The following is a 13,554-nucleotide window of genomic DNA, read 5'->3' on the forward strand; positions in this document are numbered from 1 at the left end:
AAACATATGCACAAGTCGAATTACAAGGCTTGTTAGACCATACAATTTCCCGCATATTGAAGAGTTTAGATACATTGCCAAATAATAATCAACTAATTCTCATATGCAAATGGGGTTGCGATGGTGCTTCAAGCCAGCAAAGATATAAACAAGTATATCATGCAGACCATAATACGGATGAAGAATCTGTTTTTATATCTAGTATAGTCCCGTTAAAGTTATATAACAAATTAACTTCAGAAATCCTTTGGGAAAATACGCGACCATCATCTCCTTGGTTTTGCCGGCCAATAAAATTCGAATTTGTTAAAGAGTCTCAAATAATTATAGAGCAAGAAACTAATAGAATAAATAATGAAATTCGAAATTTGAAGTCGTTTGAAATAAATAATACATCTATCGAATATACCATGCTATTTACAATGGTAGATAATAAAATTTGCAATGCGATTACGAGTACGAAATCCTCTATGCGTTGTTATATATGCGATGCAAAACCAACGGAGATGAATGATTTAGAATTTGTAAAATCAAAACCCACTAATAATAATAATTATTCTTTTGGAATTTCTTCGCTGCATGCTTGGATAAGATGCTTTGAATGGATATTGCATGTATCGTATAATATACCCTTTCAAAAATGGTGTGCTAATACACCCGATTTAAAAAACATTCGAAGCGAAAGAAAAAAGAAGATACAAGAACAATTTAAAGAAAAATTGGGACTAGTTGTCGACTACGTAAAACAAGGATGGGGCTCATCAAACGATGGGAATACGGCAAGAAGGTTTTTTCAGAATGCTGAAATTTCCGCGGAAATAACGGAAATTGACGTTGCTTTAATTAAAAGGCTGCATGTCATCTTGCAAGTCATTTCGTCCCCATACGAAATAAATGTTACCAAATTCGGAGAATATACGCTACAAACAGCAAAATATTATGTGCAACGTTATGGATGGTATTACATGCCTGCCTCCATGCACAAGATATTAATCCACGGCAAGGATATCGTGCAAAATGCTTTGCTACCGATTGGACAGCTTTCTGAGGAGGCACAAGAAACGAAGCACAAAGATTTTAAGAAATTTAGAAGCAGGAACACAAGAAAAAATTCCAGAATCAACACAAACGAGGATTTACTTAATAGATTGCTCCTAACTTCCGATCCCTATATATCGACAATAAGAGTAAAATCACAAAATAAAAAGAAAAAGCCGCTAGATGAAGTTGCTGCAGAATTGATACTTATATAGATTTAAGTAAATCAGCCAGTACAGTAAGTAAAATGTTATTCAAAATAATTAAACAAACACTAAACATATTAAATTATTTATCATTAAAAAGTGACTATTTTTTCATATTTTTCAGTGAAAGTTTCATCCCAATAACTTTTACGATTCAAAAGCTGTGACAAAGTGTCACAGAATTTCTCGATACGGATTAAAAAATTTTAATTATAAATGATTAGAAAAAATAGTTTGTGAACTTATATGTAAACAATTTTGTTTTCAATAACAAAGTATCAATGAAAATTAATTAATAAATATTGTTTAACAAATGAAAAAAATATTTAATTATCTATAATTAAAAGTGACTATTTTTAAAATATTTTTAGTGAAAATTTCATTGCAATATCTCTAATGGTTCAAAAGTTATAACAAAATGTCACTGAATTTCTCGATCCGGACCACTGTGCGGCGTCGCGTTGACGCCGCGCTGGTGCTGTTTGCCGCACACTAGAACGCACCGCCGCCTGACCAGCACCGCACCAAATCTATTGCCAAAACTATTGTAGAATTATTTTAAGGCTCACAATGCTCCCTTTACAATGCTCACTTGTGGTCAAAATTCAAAATGTCATCGAAATTTTCTAAAAATTGATAATCAAAGGTTCTTAATGTCACTGATAATGAACGTGATATTATGCGGTCTGGAAACCGCGTTTCTAAACGCTCGAATATCTCGTGTTTTAGATATCTCTCTATTGTATAGGATAGTTCTGTCACGCAAAAACTCCGAGAGACGAAGTCGCTCGGGTTGATGAGCGAAGCGAGTAGGGGGCGAAGCGAATTTGTTGACGTATCTAGTAGCTCAGATCGTAGCATCTACGTACATGATGACCGAATGTACGTCAGCGGGCCCAGTTGGCCGTTCGTGTTAATAATGGCGTTGGCCCTTCGTTGGCCATGACCGATGGCCCACTTGCATAAAAAAGCGACATTTTTAACGGTTGGCCAACCAATATCGCAATCAAGGCCCAACAAAATGACAACTATAAATGCTACTAGGGAATCGTAAAGTCAAGCATATGTAGGGAAGCCGCCTTTTAGGGCCAAAAGTCGATTTTTCCAGATTGAGATATTAAAAAATTTTTTTTGCAACAGACTAAGAACTCTTCCAAGCTACTAAATCCAAATTATTATTCATTTCAGATTATTTTGTCCTAAGATATATCATTCTGAAGACAAAATCGTGAAATTCAGATTAAGCAAAACGCTGAAACAGGATCGCACATCCTTATATGTATTTTATCATACGTAAATTATACATATAAAATACTTCTTAAATAATTCATCATGTTATCGCAAATGTAATTTCTTAATGAAAATATATTGGAAACATCTTTGTTCTGCAAATTCTACCACCGGTTAAAGTGTAAAAATATTTTTAAAAATACGGTCGTATTCTACGATTCTTCCTGTTTGAAATTCAGTTTTTTAATTCGCGGAGCATCAAAAATTGCAAATATTGAGTACTTGAAACTGTTATAAGAATATATTAGATTGGAGGGAAAGTTCTGCCGTATTTCAAAGAAAACATTTGAATCAATTTATAAAAATACGTGTTTCATATTATTCAATGATATAATTTCCATTATTTGTAAGGACTTGTTGCCATCTTTCAGGTAACCTGTGCATTCTTGTTTCCCAATGACTCAATAGATACTATTTTTACTAAGAAATTCCCGTGTGATTAACTCCATGATATAGGACGTAAGCTGTGAGTTATAGGAGTGGGCTAAGATATTAAACTGTTACCGCCCACTACTACACGATTGTAGGGGGTGGCAAGATGCCATTTCGTATGGGTTCGAAGTGGTGACATTGTATTGATGCGAAGCTTAGAAGAAGGTTCCGCGGCAGGACTGCGGTGACGTATCTAGATACGAATGCGCGGCCGATTGGTTCAGAGTGGAAGAGGCAGGCCTTGTTTCACACGCATTTTCGACTGAATTCGAAATATTGGCTGCAGCGGTCACACATATTGTGTTACGCGACGACCTTCGGCCTCAAAAATTGGGCCAACAGCCGCGGCAGAGATGGGGATAGGCATACCTACGATAGACTCGGTTTGTTTAGGTACCGTCCCCCGGCGCTGCTCTGTATGGAGCGGTTTATGACAGATCATTACTATTGAGCTGGAAGTCGGCAGAGTCGAACAACATCTGTTTACTGTAAAGTAATTTGTAGACCCCGACCTCTTCGACGAATGTACAAATGCTACACCCGAGAAATTTAAAAAACGGTGACCACGAGGAACTCTGAAATGTTCTAGTTAACAGCTTTTTAAATAAATAATGACGAATTGTTTCACCGCACAGATTTTTATAAAAAATAGGGATCACCTCGATTTTTTAAATATTACTATATATTTCTGACTTCATAATATTATAGTTGGTGTCGAAACAAATAACCTTAATAATCTTGAAATAACGCTAAAATACTTTTGGCTACAAAAAGCGAGTTTCCAGACCATAGTGCGGCGCACTAGATCGACCAAATCTAGTTTTGACTTTTTCGGACATTCTCGCCGAGAATGTCCTTCTGTCGAGGCGATACAGAGGCGATCCCATGCTGTGCTGTTGCCGGTAGGTGTGCGCACTCCCAAGGAGGCCTATGAAGAAAGTCAAAACGGCGGCGGCGGTGCGGTCTAGTGTGCGCACATTTTCCGGTGGCGATACGGAGGCGATCCGGTGCTGTGCTGCTGCCGGTATATGTGCGCACTCCCATTTAAATTACATAGAAGAATGTCAAAACGTCGGCGGCGGTGCGGTGCTGGTCAGGCGGCGGTGCGGTCTAGTGTGCAAAGGCCTTTAGACTTAAAACATCTCCGTTGTTTTCGATAGTTTGGGACGATGTCTAAGGGAAAAATGTTTGCTTTAGAAGGGCAATTATTGCGATGAAGATTTTTTTCAGAGCAGTATTTTGCGATATTTCAAGATCATCGACGTATTTTAAAATAAGATGACGTATTTTCATCAATGTAACATTATAACTAATAAAAAGACAAATTCAATCGTGTACAATATATTGATATTAAAGTGACCTCCGAAGAAGTAACTATCAAAAAATGTGTCAATGTATTACGCAGTATGTGCGGTGTTCTTTACAAAGAAAATTACAAAAGTTACAATGCATTCCCTGGGTAACTTCTTCGCAGGTCATTTGAAGGTAAACATACACAGTTGAATTTATTTTCTGACTACATGCATATGTATAACGTTATGTTAATGAAAATATGCGACCCTATATAATAAAATATAGATGACCGACAACATCTACAAATGTCATTAGACATTTCTTTCTACCATTACAAACACTGGAGAGATTTTCTGTTCAAATGTTGAATGACATACCCTGTAAATTCATATTACCTTCATAATGGATTTAGTTCAAGCGCAATAAACCGATTAAAAATTCTGGGACTATCATTTTAAAAGACACAAAGAGAATTAGTGTTTCTTGACGACATTTTACAGTTTTCTAGTGTCAAACGTTGATCCAGTGCTAGGAAGCCCATCGGAAACGTTTATCACAGAGTGCTCCAGTTCCCGTCAATTGCTTTGAATTCAGGACGAGGCTGGATCAGGGTTAGGGTAGCTAACTGGATTGTCGGAATTCGGGCTAATACAAGTCTATCAACTTATTCTGCCGATCCGTTAGACACATCGCAGGTTCCCGTTCTCCGAAGGGCATCCGAAGCTAGAAATCCGGTGCATATACGTAACAGAAATATAGATAAATCGTTTATTATTTCTTACATGTGATAAGTACCAGTAGGAAGTGGTCTGTAGGACAAGGAACGTTTATGCTTACTTGCTAGCAAACATGTATAACATAGCAACCAAACATAAACGTTCCTTTTCCATTATTTCAGCGTACTCAAAACAGAGAATAAAAGAAACAGCAACAGCAAACATTTATAGAATTACGCACTGTTGTATACGGAATTTCTACAGACAACTTCCTACTGGTACCTATTACATGTAAAAAATAATACACAATTTTTCTACATTTCTGTTATCTATACCACACTCTCAGAAAGCTTGTCAATTTCAAAATAGTTCGTGGGTAACAATTGTGTGTTCTAGTTAGAATTTCATACTCCGTATAATACAGGGTGTCCCACGTAACAGTTTCCACGATTTTTTAAGTACTTGCGATAATCTGACAAAAAATATTTTCAACAAAAGTTGATCAGTTTTCGATTGGCTATATATTGCAATAAAAAAAGTTCGAAAAACATTTTTTTACAGTATTGTCAAGGTCACCATCATTTTTTTAAAAGGCACTTTGTATTTTTGACTTAACAGTATTATAGCCCGTGTCAAGACGAATTCAACGACCTAGTATACCATGACCTTGGGATGACCTTGAAGGCGAAGAAATGAAAATTTCAACAAAACATGACAATCTGTTTGAATGGGCGATAATAACTTGTGTTTATTATTAAGACTCGCAATACTTATGTATGCTCTGCGACAATACTATAAGACCGTCTAAAATCAAACAAATCTATATTGTAAAAAGGAATTTCGTTTTTTTTGTACTACTATGTGCTTACTTTAGGAGACTTTTTTAAACAGTGTATTGCAGTGCTGGGCACGGTTGGGCCCCTCAAACGCTTGCTTCCCCCACCAACCTCTCTTTCATGCAGTGCGCACCTTCGTCGCGTTCGCTAGTGCTTCGCGTCTTCGTTGCCTCACGTAGAGGTCGGCAAGAAATGCTCGTTTCGGCCGATTTTCGAGGATTCCACCCTCTGACTCTTGCGGCACGCCCCCCCCCCCCCCCCGTGACGGCTACAGTGTCCGACCAAACTCAGACGCGCATCATATGAGCAGCGGGTAGCGCATTAGGGCGACACCCGTATCAATAGGTTTGCACATTACCGAGAAGATACTACAGTGATTCCGCGTTTAATGTCAACAGTCCGGGTCTTGTCGTCGTTTAAGGTAGAAATATGTAACTGACTTGGATTGCAGGTGGAAGGACGCGCCTAAGGTTTTTACTTAGTACTTTTATTAGTTGGTGAAGTAGACAAGGTACATGTACAAAATCTGACACGTTGTCTCGGGTGGTCGCTATCTATATTTTTCTTCGGAAAATGTAACGCCTTACTCTGAGAACGTCAGAGTGGTAGTTTTTATTTTTATCAACGCCGCCCTGTTCGGCGAGGGAAAGGAAGTCTCTGTCGCTCAGTTGGGCGACTATAAACTTTTTGGGACTTTCCTTGACCCCGCTGGCCGCGTGGCCAAGCGGTCCCGTAGCGGCGCACGGCTGGCTTCTGGCGGCCAGGTTTGTTACGCACGTGAAAATAATAAAAAAGTAAAGTCATTTTTGAACTTGCAGATGCCAGGGACAGTTTTATGGCCTAATCATTGACGAATGCAAGCGGACCGTTCTAATGGTTATTACGGTCGCTACAAATCCACTATTGTTTGATGCAGTGCCGAACGTAGAAAAGGACAGCGAAGCTCGAGAACTTCTTTATTCTTCATTATTTTGTTACGGACTTTCACCAACATATTTGTGGCATTTTTCTGATTAAAATGAAATTATATATGATATACAAGAAAGATGAAAGACTGGCGTGAGCTCAGGCCTTTAAATCAAAACTTAACCTTTTTTATTATGAATTATTTTTTTACGAGACTTTCACTTCTATATTTGTTGAACTTTTCTGATTAAAATGATACCAAACATGATACAATTCGGATCCTATTTACACTAAGTAATTTTCCGTTAATATAATTGTAATGGGAAGTAACTTTCATCGTTCATTACTAGAATGCGGATGTTTATGCAAAAGCATATTTTTATCGAAAATAGGTAAAAAACTGAGACCTAAACAGAAATTTGTTTTGTCATTAGAGGATTTTAAAAATATAATTTTTATTTTGCATATTGCATATGTTTTGCATATGTTTTGCATAAGTGCATATTACTTGCATAAATGCATAAATACATATTCGACTATTTAGTGCTACGCCAGAATAAATAAGATGGATGTGCCTAAAAGGTTCTTCTAATTTCGAGTCGGTAAGTACTGTATTGACATACAATGAGAGACAAAACAAAGACGATGGTATGATGTGTAAACAGATGGATTCACTCCGCAGTTAATCTTCATTTGTTCAAGTAAATCAGTAGCTATTACGATTTCGTATGAAGCATATCTTTCGAAGACAAACGTACATAGTGCCTATTAGAAGTGAAACATTTGCGTCAAAACTTTGAGATGCATAAATCAAAAAACAACAAGCGTGTAGTGCCGGCTAAGTGGATTACATCTGTGCAAGACAATTATATTGTTGCAGAGGGGGAAACAATATACTGCAAAGCATGCGACAAGGAGATTCGCTGCGAAAGAAAATCGCAACTAAGGCAACACGTACATACAGCTGTGCACAAAAGAAATGTTGAAGAGATTATCAGAATGATTTCCGCTAGTAGAAGAAATAATCCACAAAATAAAGCAAGCTCGTCGAGGAAAGATAACTTTTAGACCAATATGTGTCAAGCTATTAATATGCCCTGTCGATGTCTTAATAACAAATTGTGGAGGGATTCCTTTAAAAAATACACCGGGAATGATGTTCCAGACGAATCCACACTGCGAAAGAATTATTTGGAGGACTGCTACAATTTGGCGCTTCAAAATATTCGAGACAATATTGACGACAATTATGTTTGGATATCCGTAGACGAGACTACGGATGCAACTGGTCGTTATGTTGCAAATTTAATTATTGGGAAGCTTTGCGAAAATAAGAAAACGCAGCCCTATTTATTAGCGTGTAAGCAATTAACAGAAACAAATTATGCAACTATTGCTCGATTCGTGAATTCAACAATGAGAGTATTACGGCCAAGTGGATGCGAAGATAAAGTACTATTGCTCGTCACAGATGCAGGGACGTATAATAAAGCATTTGAAAATATTTTATCCTTTGTTGCACATAACTTAGTTGGTACATGGACTAAACCGAATTGCTGAGGAAGTGCGTCTGCAATTCCTGCTGTTAATAATTTAATATCTACTGTTAAAAAAGTATTTTAAAAGCCCCACTACGCGTCGAAATTGATAAAAATAAATTACAAAATATGCCATTGCCACCAGAACCTGTAATAACAAAATTGGGAACCTGGTTGGAAGCAACATTTTTTATGCAACGCATTTAGAAGAAATAAATGACGTCATAGAATCGTTCGATGAAAAGGAGGCTTGGTCAATTAAATCGGCGAAAGAAGCATTACGATGTAAGTATTTACAACAAAATTTAACATTTATTCAGAGCCATTTCCAAATGTTACCTGAGACCATAAAGAAATTGGAAATAGTAGGATTACCTCTAACGGAATCTATAGATTTGGTAACTACAGTTACGGAAAATTTAAAAGTTATACCCAGTGATTGTGGAGAAAAGGTTACACATAAAATGGAATCTGTATTAAAACGAAATGTATACTTTAGTGTATTATTAAAAATCAGCAAGATTTTGAAGAGTGAACACGGTGAAGGACCACGAGAGGTTTCTGACACATCATTGGGGTAAAATGTTTCTATAAGATCATGTGATGTAGAACGCTCTTTTTCAGCGTATAAATAAATTTTAACAGACAGGAGGCATCAATTTACAATCGACAATATAGATATATAGATATATATGTATACAAAAATCAATAATGAATGTTAGCCGACGTGACGGGCACGTCGTTTATTTGTTTATTTGTTTATTTGTTTCCTAGGCGTTTTTGAACAGAAGCATCTCGGTGCGACGCATTTGTTTTTTTTTCTTATAATGATTCACTCTCAGTTCGAATCCGGCAGCACACGGGAGAACACTGATAAAATAAAGTATTTGAATTTTATTCACGAGTATACCTGCTTCCCAAAACCAACAGACAATATAGAAGAAACTATTGTTGTATATTGTAATTTAAATTATAATAAATAAAACAATAAAATAATTACTATTTTACAGGTCCGTACATACATTCCCTACGCATATATTTAGCATATATTTTGCATATTTCGACATATTATAACTGAATAAACATCCGCAGTCTATTCATTACACAAGTAAATATCATCATTTTCAAATATTTCCAATAGAAAAATTCCACAAATATATTGATGAAAGTTTCGTAAAAAAATAATTAATAATAAAAAAGTTTAAGTTTTGATTTAAAGGCCAGATCTCACGCCAGTCTTTCATCTTTTCCGAACGCTTCGCTCTCCTCATCTCTTTTCTTACCATACGCTGTCTTTCTTTCCTACGTGAAACTTTAATCGTTTATTACACAAGTAAATATCATCGGAATGATACCATACTTGGCATCATTTTCATTATGAAAATATCACGAATATTTTATAAAGTATATGTTGTAAAGTCTCATAAAAAAATAATGAAAAATAAAGAAATTTTCTTATTGGATTAGTAGTGGTCTCCTGATCTCACACCGATATACTCGACCCGTGTTATGTGCACACTTCTTGGCCCGTCATGAGGTATAACCCGCGGTAGTGGGGATAATTCCGTGACGGCTAACTTAGAAGCCTCGACGACGTATATCCCGGATTTACTGTATTGTCATTGCGTTTTTTTTTTCTGTCAGTAGTATCCCCCGTAGGCCTATATTCCACTATGTCGCATGATATTTACCTTCCGAATTTATTTTTCAAAATTTTCTATATTTATTTTCTGAAATTATCATGCGACATAGTGGAATAGATCTACAGGGGATACCACTGACAAAAAAGAATGAACCTAATCCCAACTAACCTCCCCACAGCTCCGCTCATTGGACCATATCTGAGTACATACCAATATGGCGGTGCTCTTATGCGTCAAAAACGCTTAAAATCGCTCAACTTCAAACACTCATAACTTTTGAACCAGTGAATTCCTCACATTAAAACTTGGATTTTCTCGTCGAAATCTGTAGAATTATATTAAAGAAAGTGCAAAATTTCTGGGTTGCTAAGATGCCCAACCTTTATTAAATAGGCAAACGGAATGGTACGAAAAGAGAATCTGAATTGAAAGTGTTAATACTAAACATGCAATATTATACATAATATTGAATTCGTCATATTTTTTGTTTCTACAAAATTCTACAAGGGAAGAAGGAAAATTAGACCGAAATTAATGCGTTTGATATATTTCGAAGGACAAACTTCATTCTTAACTCTATTCACGTATTTACTTGCCATTACTATTTCCGTACTATGAAATAATCTGAACATAACCTGGGAAACCGTGTTTAACACTAGTAGAACTCATCGATAAAAATGAGAAAGATGAAAAGAGATTTCATTCGTTGATATTGGTATTCTAAATATTAGTCGACGACCAAAGTTCAGTTATGGTCTAATACAGGGCCAGGCAACTCGAGTAGGAATTGAGGGGAGTAAATTATCCTTTCTGTCAATGCTGGATTACGTGACCGAGCCGTGGCGGAAACGTGGGGGGATAGCGCAGTAGATGGGGAAATTAGAGTGGGGAAGCAAATCTTGATTTGGCGACTTAGCGGAGTTTAATATGAAGGGGCCAGTGGTGGGGGAACCTGTACACTGGTAGTGGGAGTCCTGAACCGACGGCGGTGAAGAAATTGTCCAGGCCTGGTCTAATACGTATCTCGCTTCGAGATATCCTGAGAAATGTTAATAGCATCAAATATACACAAGAAGGGGGTCAGAAACTATGCAAATAGAAAAAAATGATAATATTTATCCAGGGCCAAGTTTGAATAACAATTAACGAAACTGGAAATTGTTAAAAGTATCTAAATAATTTTACATAAAAGGTTTGGTTGTGTGTTGTTTGGATATTAAGTAAGGGTTCACCCAATTCAACAATAACCATTTATTAATAAAACAACAAAAACTCAACAACGAAACAAGAACAAGGGAAACGAAACAACGATGAAACAAGAACTTCGGATAGACGACTACGAACAACTGACGACAACTGACGGCGAATGACGACTACTGACAATGACTGACTGACCCCGTCATCCGTCAGAATCCGCGCTTTTATCTATTCCCCGTGCCTCCAGGAATTTCCTTTGAACAAGGAAACTTCTGGAGTGGGGATGTCGCTTCCTGTACGTGCCGCTTGGAGAAAGTTCGTGTCCTTGCACCGAACATCCGTGTCCTGGCGAAAGTCAAGGGTTGGCGGCCAAATGTGCACGCCAAGGAAAAACCCCGAACCTGGTCGCCAAATGTGCACCCCAGGTAGGAACAGACTTCCGGCGACTAAGTGTGCGCTCGGGAAAAGCTTGGGCCTGGCGACCAAGTGCGTCCAAGGTCCCAGCCCGCGGACGACGCTCCTACCTCGGTCCGATCAACCGTTCTCCAAGGCGTCCGCCACAAAAGGAAATAGCAGTGCAATTGAGTAATGCTATTCATTCTAATCTTTTACGCTTTGACACGACATTTACAGGTTCGTCATATTGGCAACAGTATTTTTACTAATTATTGCTACTGTGTTGCGATACCTATAAGACTTCTAGGATTATATTTTCTACAGATATTCTTCAAATTATTGTATTCTCCGAACGTTTCTTTCCAATTTTTACTGACCATGGATAATTTTAATTTCCGGCCATTTATTCTTTCGATCGCACTTCAATTAAAAAAAAATATAAATTTTTCCTGTGTCACTTAAACTATGAAATAAGCACTTAAAACATTGTGTGAAAGCATGATTATTCGCTTCTTATTTTATGAGTAGACGATACGCAACAAGAGAAAGCGAGGTAATCTGATAGTTCGCATGTCGTTCGGAAATTCGAACGTAGGCCGTGCCGATATATCGCCAATATAAAAAATAACTCTCTTACTTATCATACAGCTTTTACAAAAACTTTATCAGTACGCGATATTTCTTAAAAAATATTTTGACCGAGGTAAGTAATGTTTAACCTTATTTGTATCGAAAGAATTAAAATGATCAGTATTGGTAGTACATCATAAATTTTTATTAATCCGAAATTTGTTTCGCCACTTTATGCAAATAATGCAAGTAACTGCCTAATTTCTGATTACTAGGAGACTACAAAGACAAATTACTCTCTTGTTCTCTCTCTCTCTCTCTCTCTCTCTCTCTCTCTCTCTCTTTCTCTCTCTCTCTCTCTCTCTCTCTCTCTCTCTCTTCCTGGTTCTCAACTTTACCCAAAAATGATAAATATATGCTATAAATATGTTACATTGCCATCGTTTAGCAATGTCAGAGCTTCGAACGTGTTTTTCGTTATAAGAAGGAGAAATCACTGATAGTGTTTTTCAACAAATTTTTTTAATTTTCTGTAATTATAATATACTTTGTCGCTTTGAACACGTTGTTTCTCTTAATTTCTAGTGTTGTTACTCTAAATTCATCATATTTGTAATTCTAAACAAAGCAATGACTGAACTGAAACCGTAAGATTCCGAACGTACTGTTAGAAGCTGTATAGACAGCGTTCTAATTTTGATCTCCAGAAATATCTTATTGTATTTCAATTCAACCGTGACAGATTCATGTGTCTGATATGCTAGGGTGATATATAAAAAAAAGAAGTTGAACATCGTCTTGGAATCCCGGAAACATCTTAATGGCTTGTGTTATTTCGCGCGAAGAACACACAATTTCTATTATACTGTGAAAACACAACAAACCTATCATATCCAGCAGATAATATTATGTACATCAGAATGCATAGTAGTACATGTACGATAGAGCGTATAATCTAGGATATTTTAACTTACCGAGCATCTTGACACCCTGGACAGGACTCAAGGGGTAAAAATCCCCATGAAGTGGGCAATGGAAGCCGACCCTGCGTTCTCTTCTTCTCGCCCTCCTGGTGAGCATGCACAGTAACACGCCTAGGGCGAGCATAAGTGCGCCCACCACGATGCAAATTGGCCCGAGGATTCGTGAGTTTCCCGTAAATGCGATCCTGGCTGCATACGAGTCTTTGTCTTCGTCTTCGCCAGGTCCACGATAGGATGCAGCTGCGACAGAAAATACATGTGTTAATTATGCGCTCGCAGCCAGTTTCATGGTGCCAGGAGGAACAATCCATCGGGCATCGTCCCTTTATTCCGGTAATTTTCCCTTCATTTAGCTCCAAACTCGTCGTCTTTAAACTATGCATGAGTCGGAAAAAAATTGCACACGAATGTTCTCCATATGACACGACATACGACAATGCGCAATAGTTGGAAACTCCAAACTGACTGAAATATCACCTAACAAAACTGCAATGATTATTTTGTTACTTA

General features: G+C 37.3%; 1 protein-coding gene across 5 annotated transcripts in view; it reads right to left on the bottom strand.

Moving 5' to 3' along the window:
• The window catches only part of LOC143356642 (uncharacterized), a 281,650-nt gene that overhangs the window by 83,192 nt on the left and 184,904 nt on the right, over positions 1-13,554 (bottom strand). For all 5 annotated transcript variants that reach the window (XM_076792507.1, XM_076792509.1, XM_076792510.1 and 2 more), the window contains exon 3: positions 13,036-13,284. In XM_076792507.1, coding sequence (XP_076648622.1) covers positions 13,036-13,284 — 249 coding nt within the window. The remainder of the gene's footprint in view (positions 1-13,035; positions 13,285-13,554) is intronic.

Source organism: Halictus rubicundus, chromosome 8, assembly GCF_050948215.1.
Source record: "Halictus rubicundus isolate RS-2024b chromosome 8, iyHalRubi1_principal, whole genome shotgun sequence".
Lineage (NCBI taxonomy): Eukaryota > Metazoa > Arthropoda > Insecta > Hymenoptera > Halictidae > Halictus > Halictus rubicundus.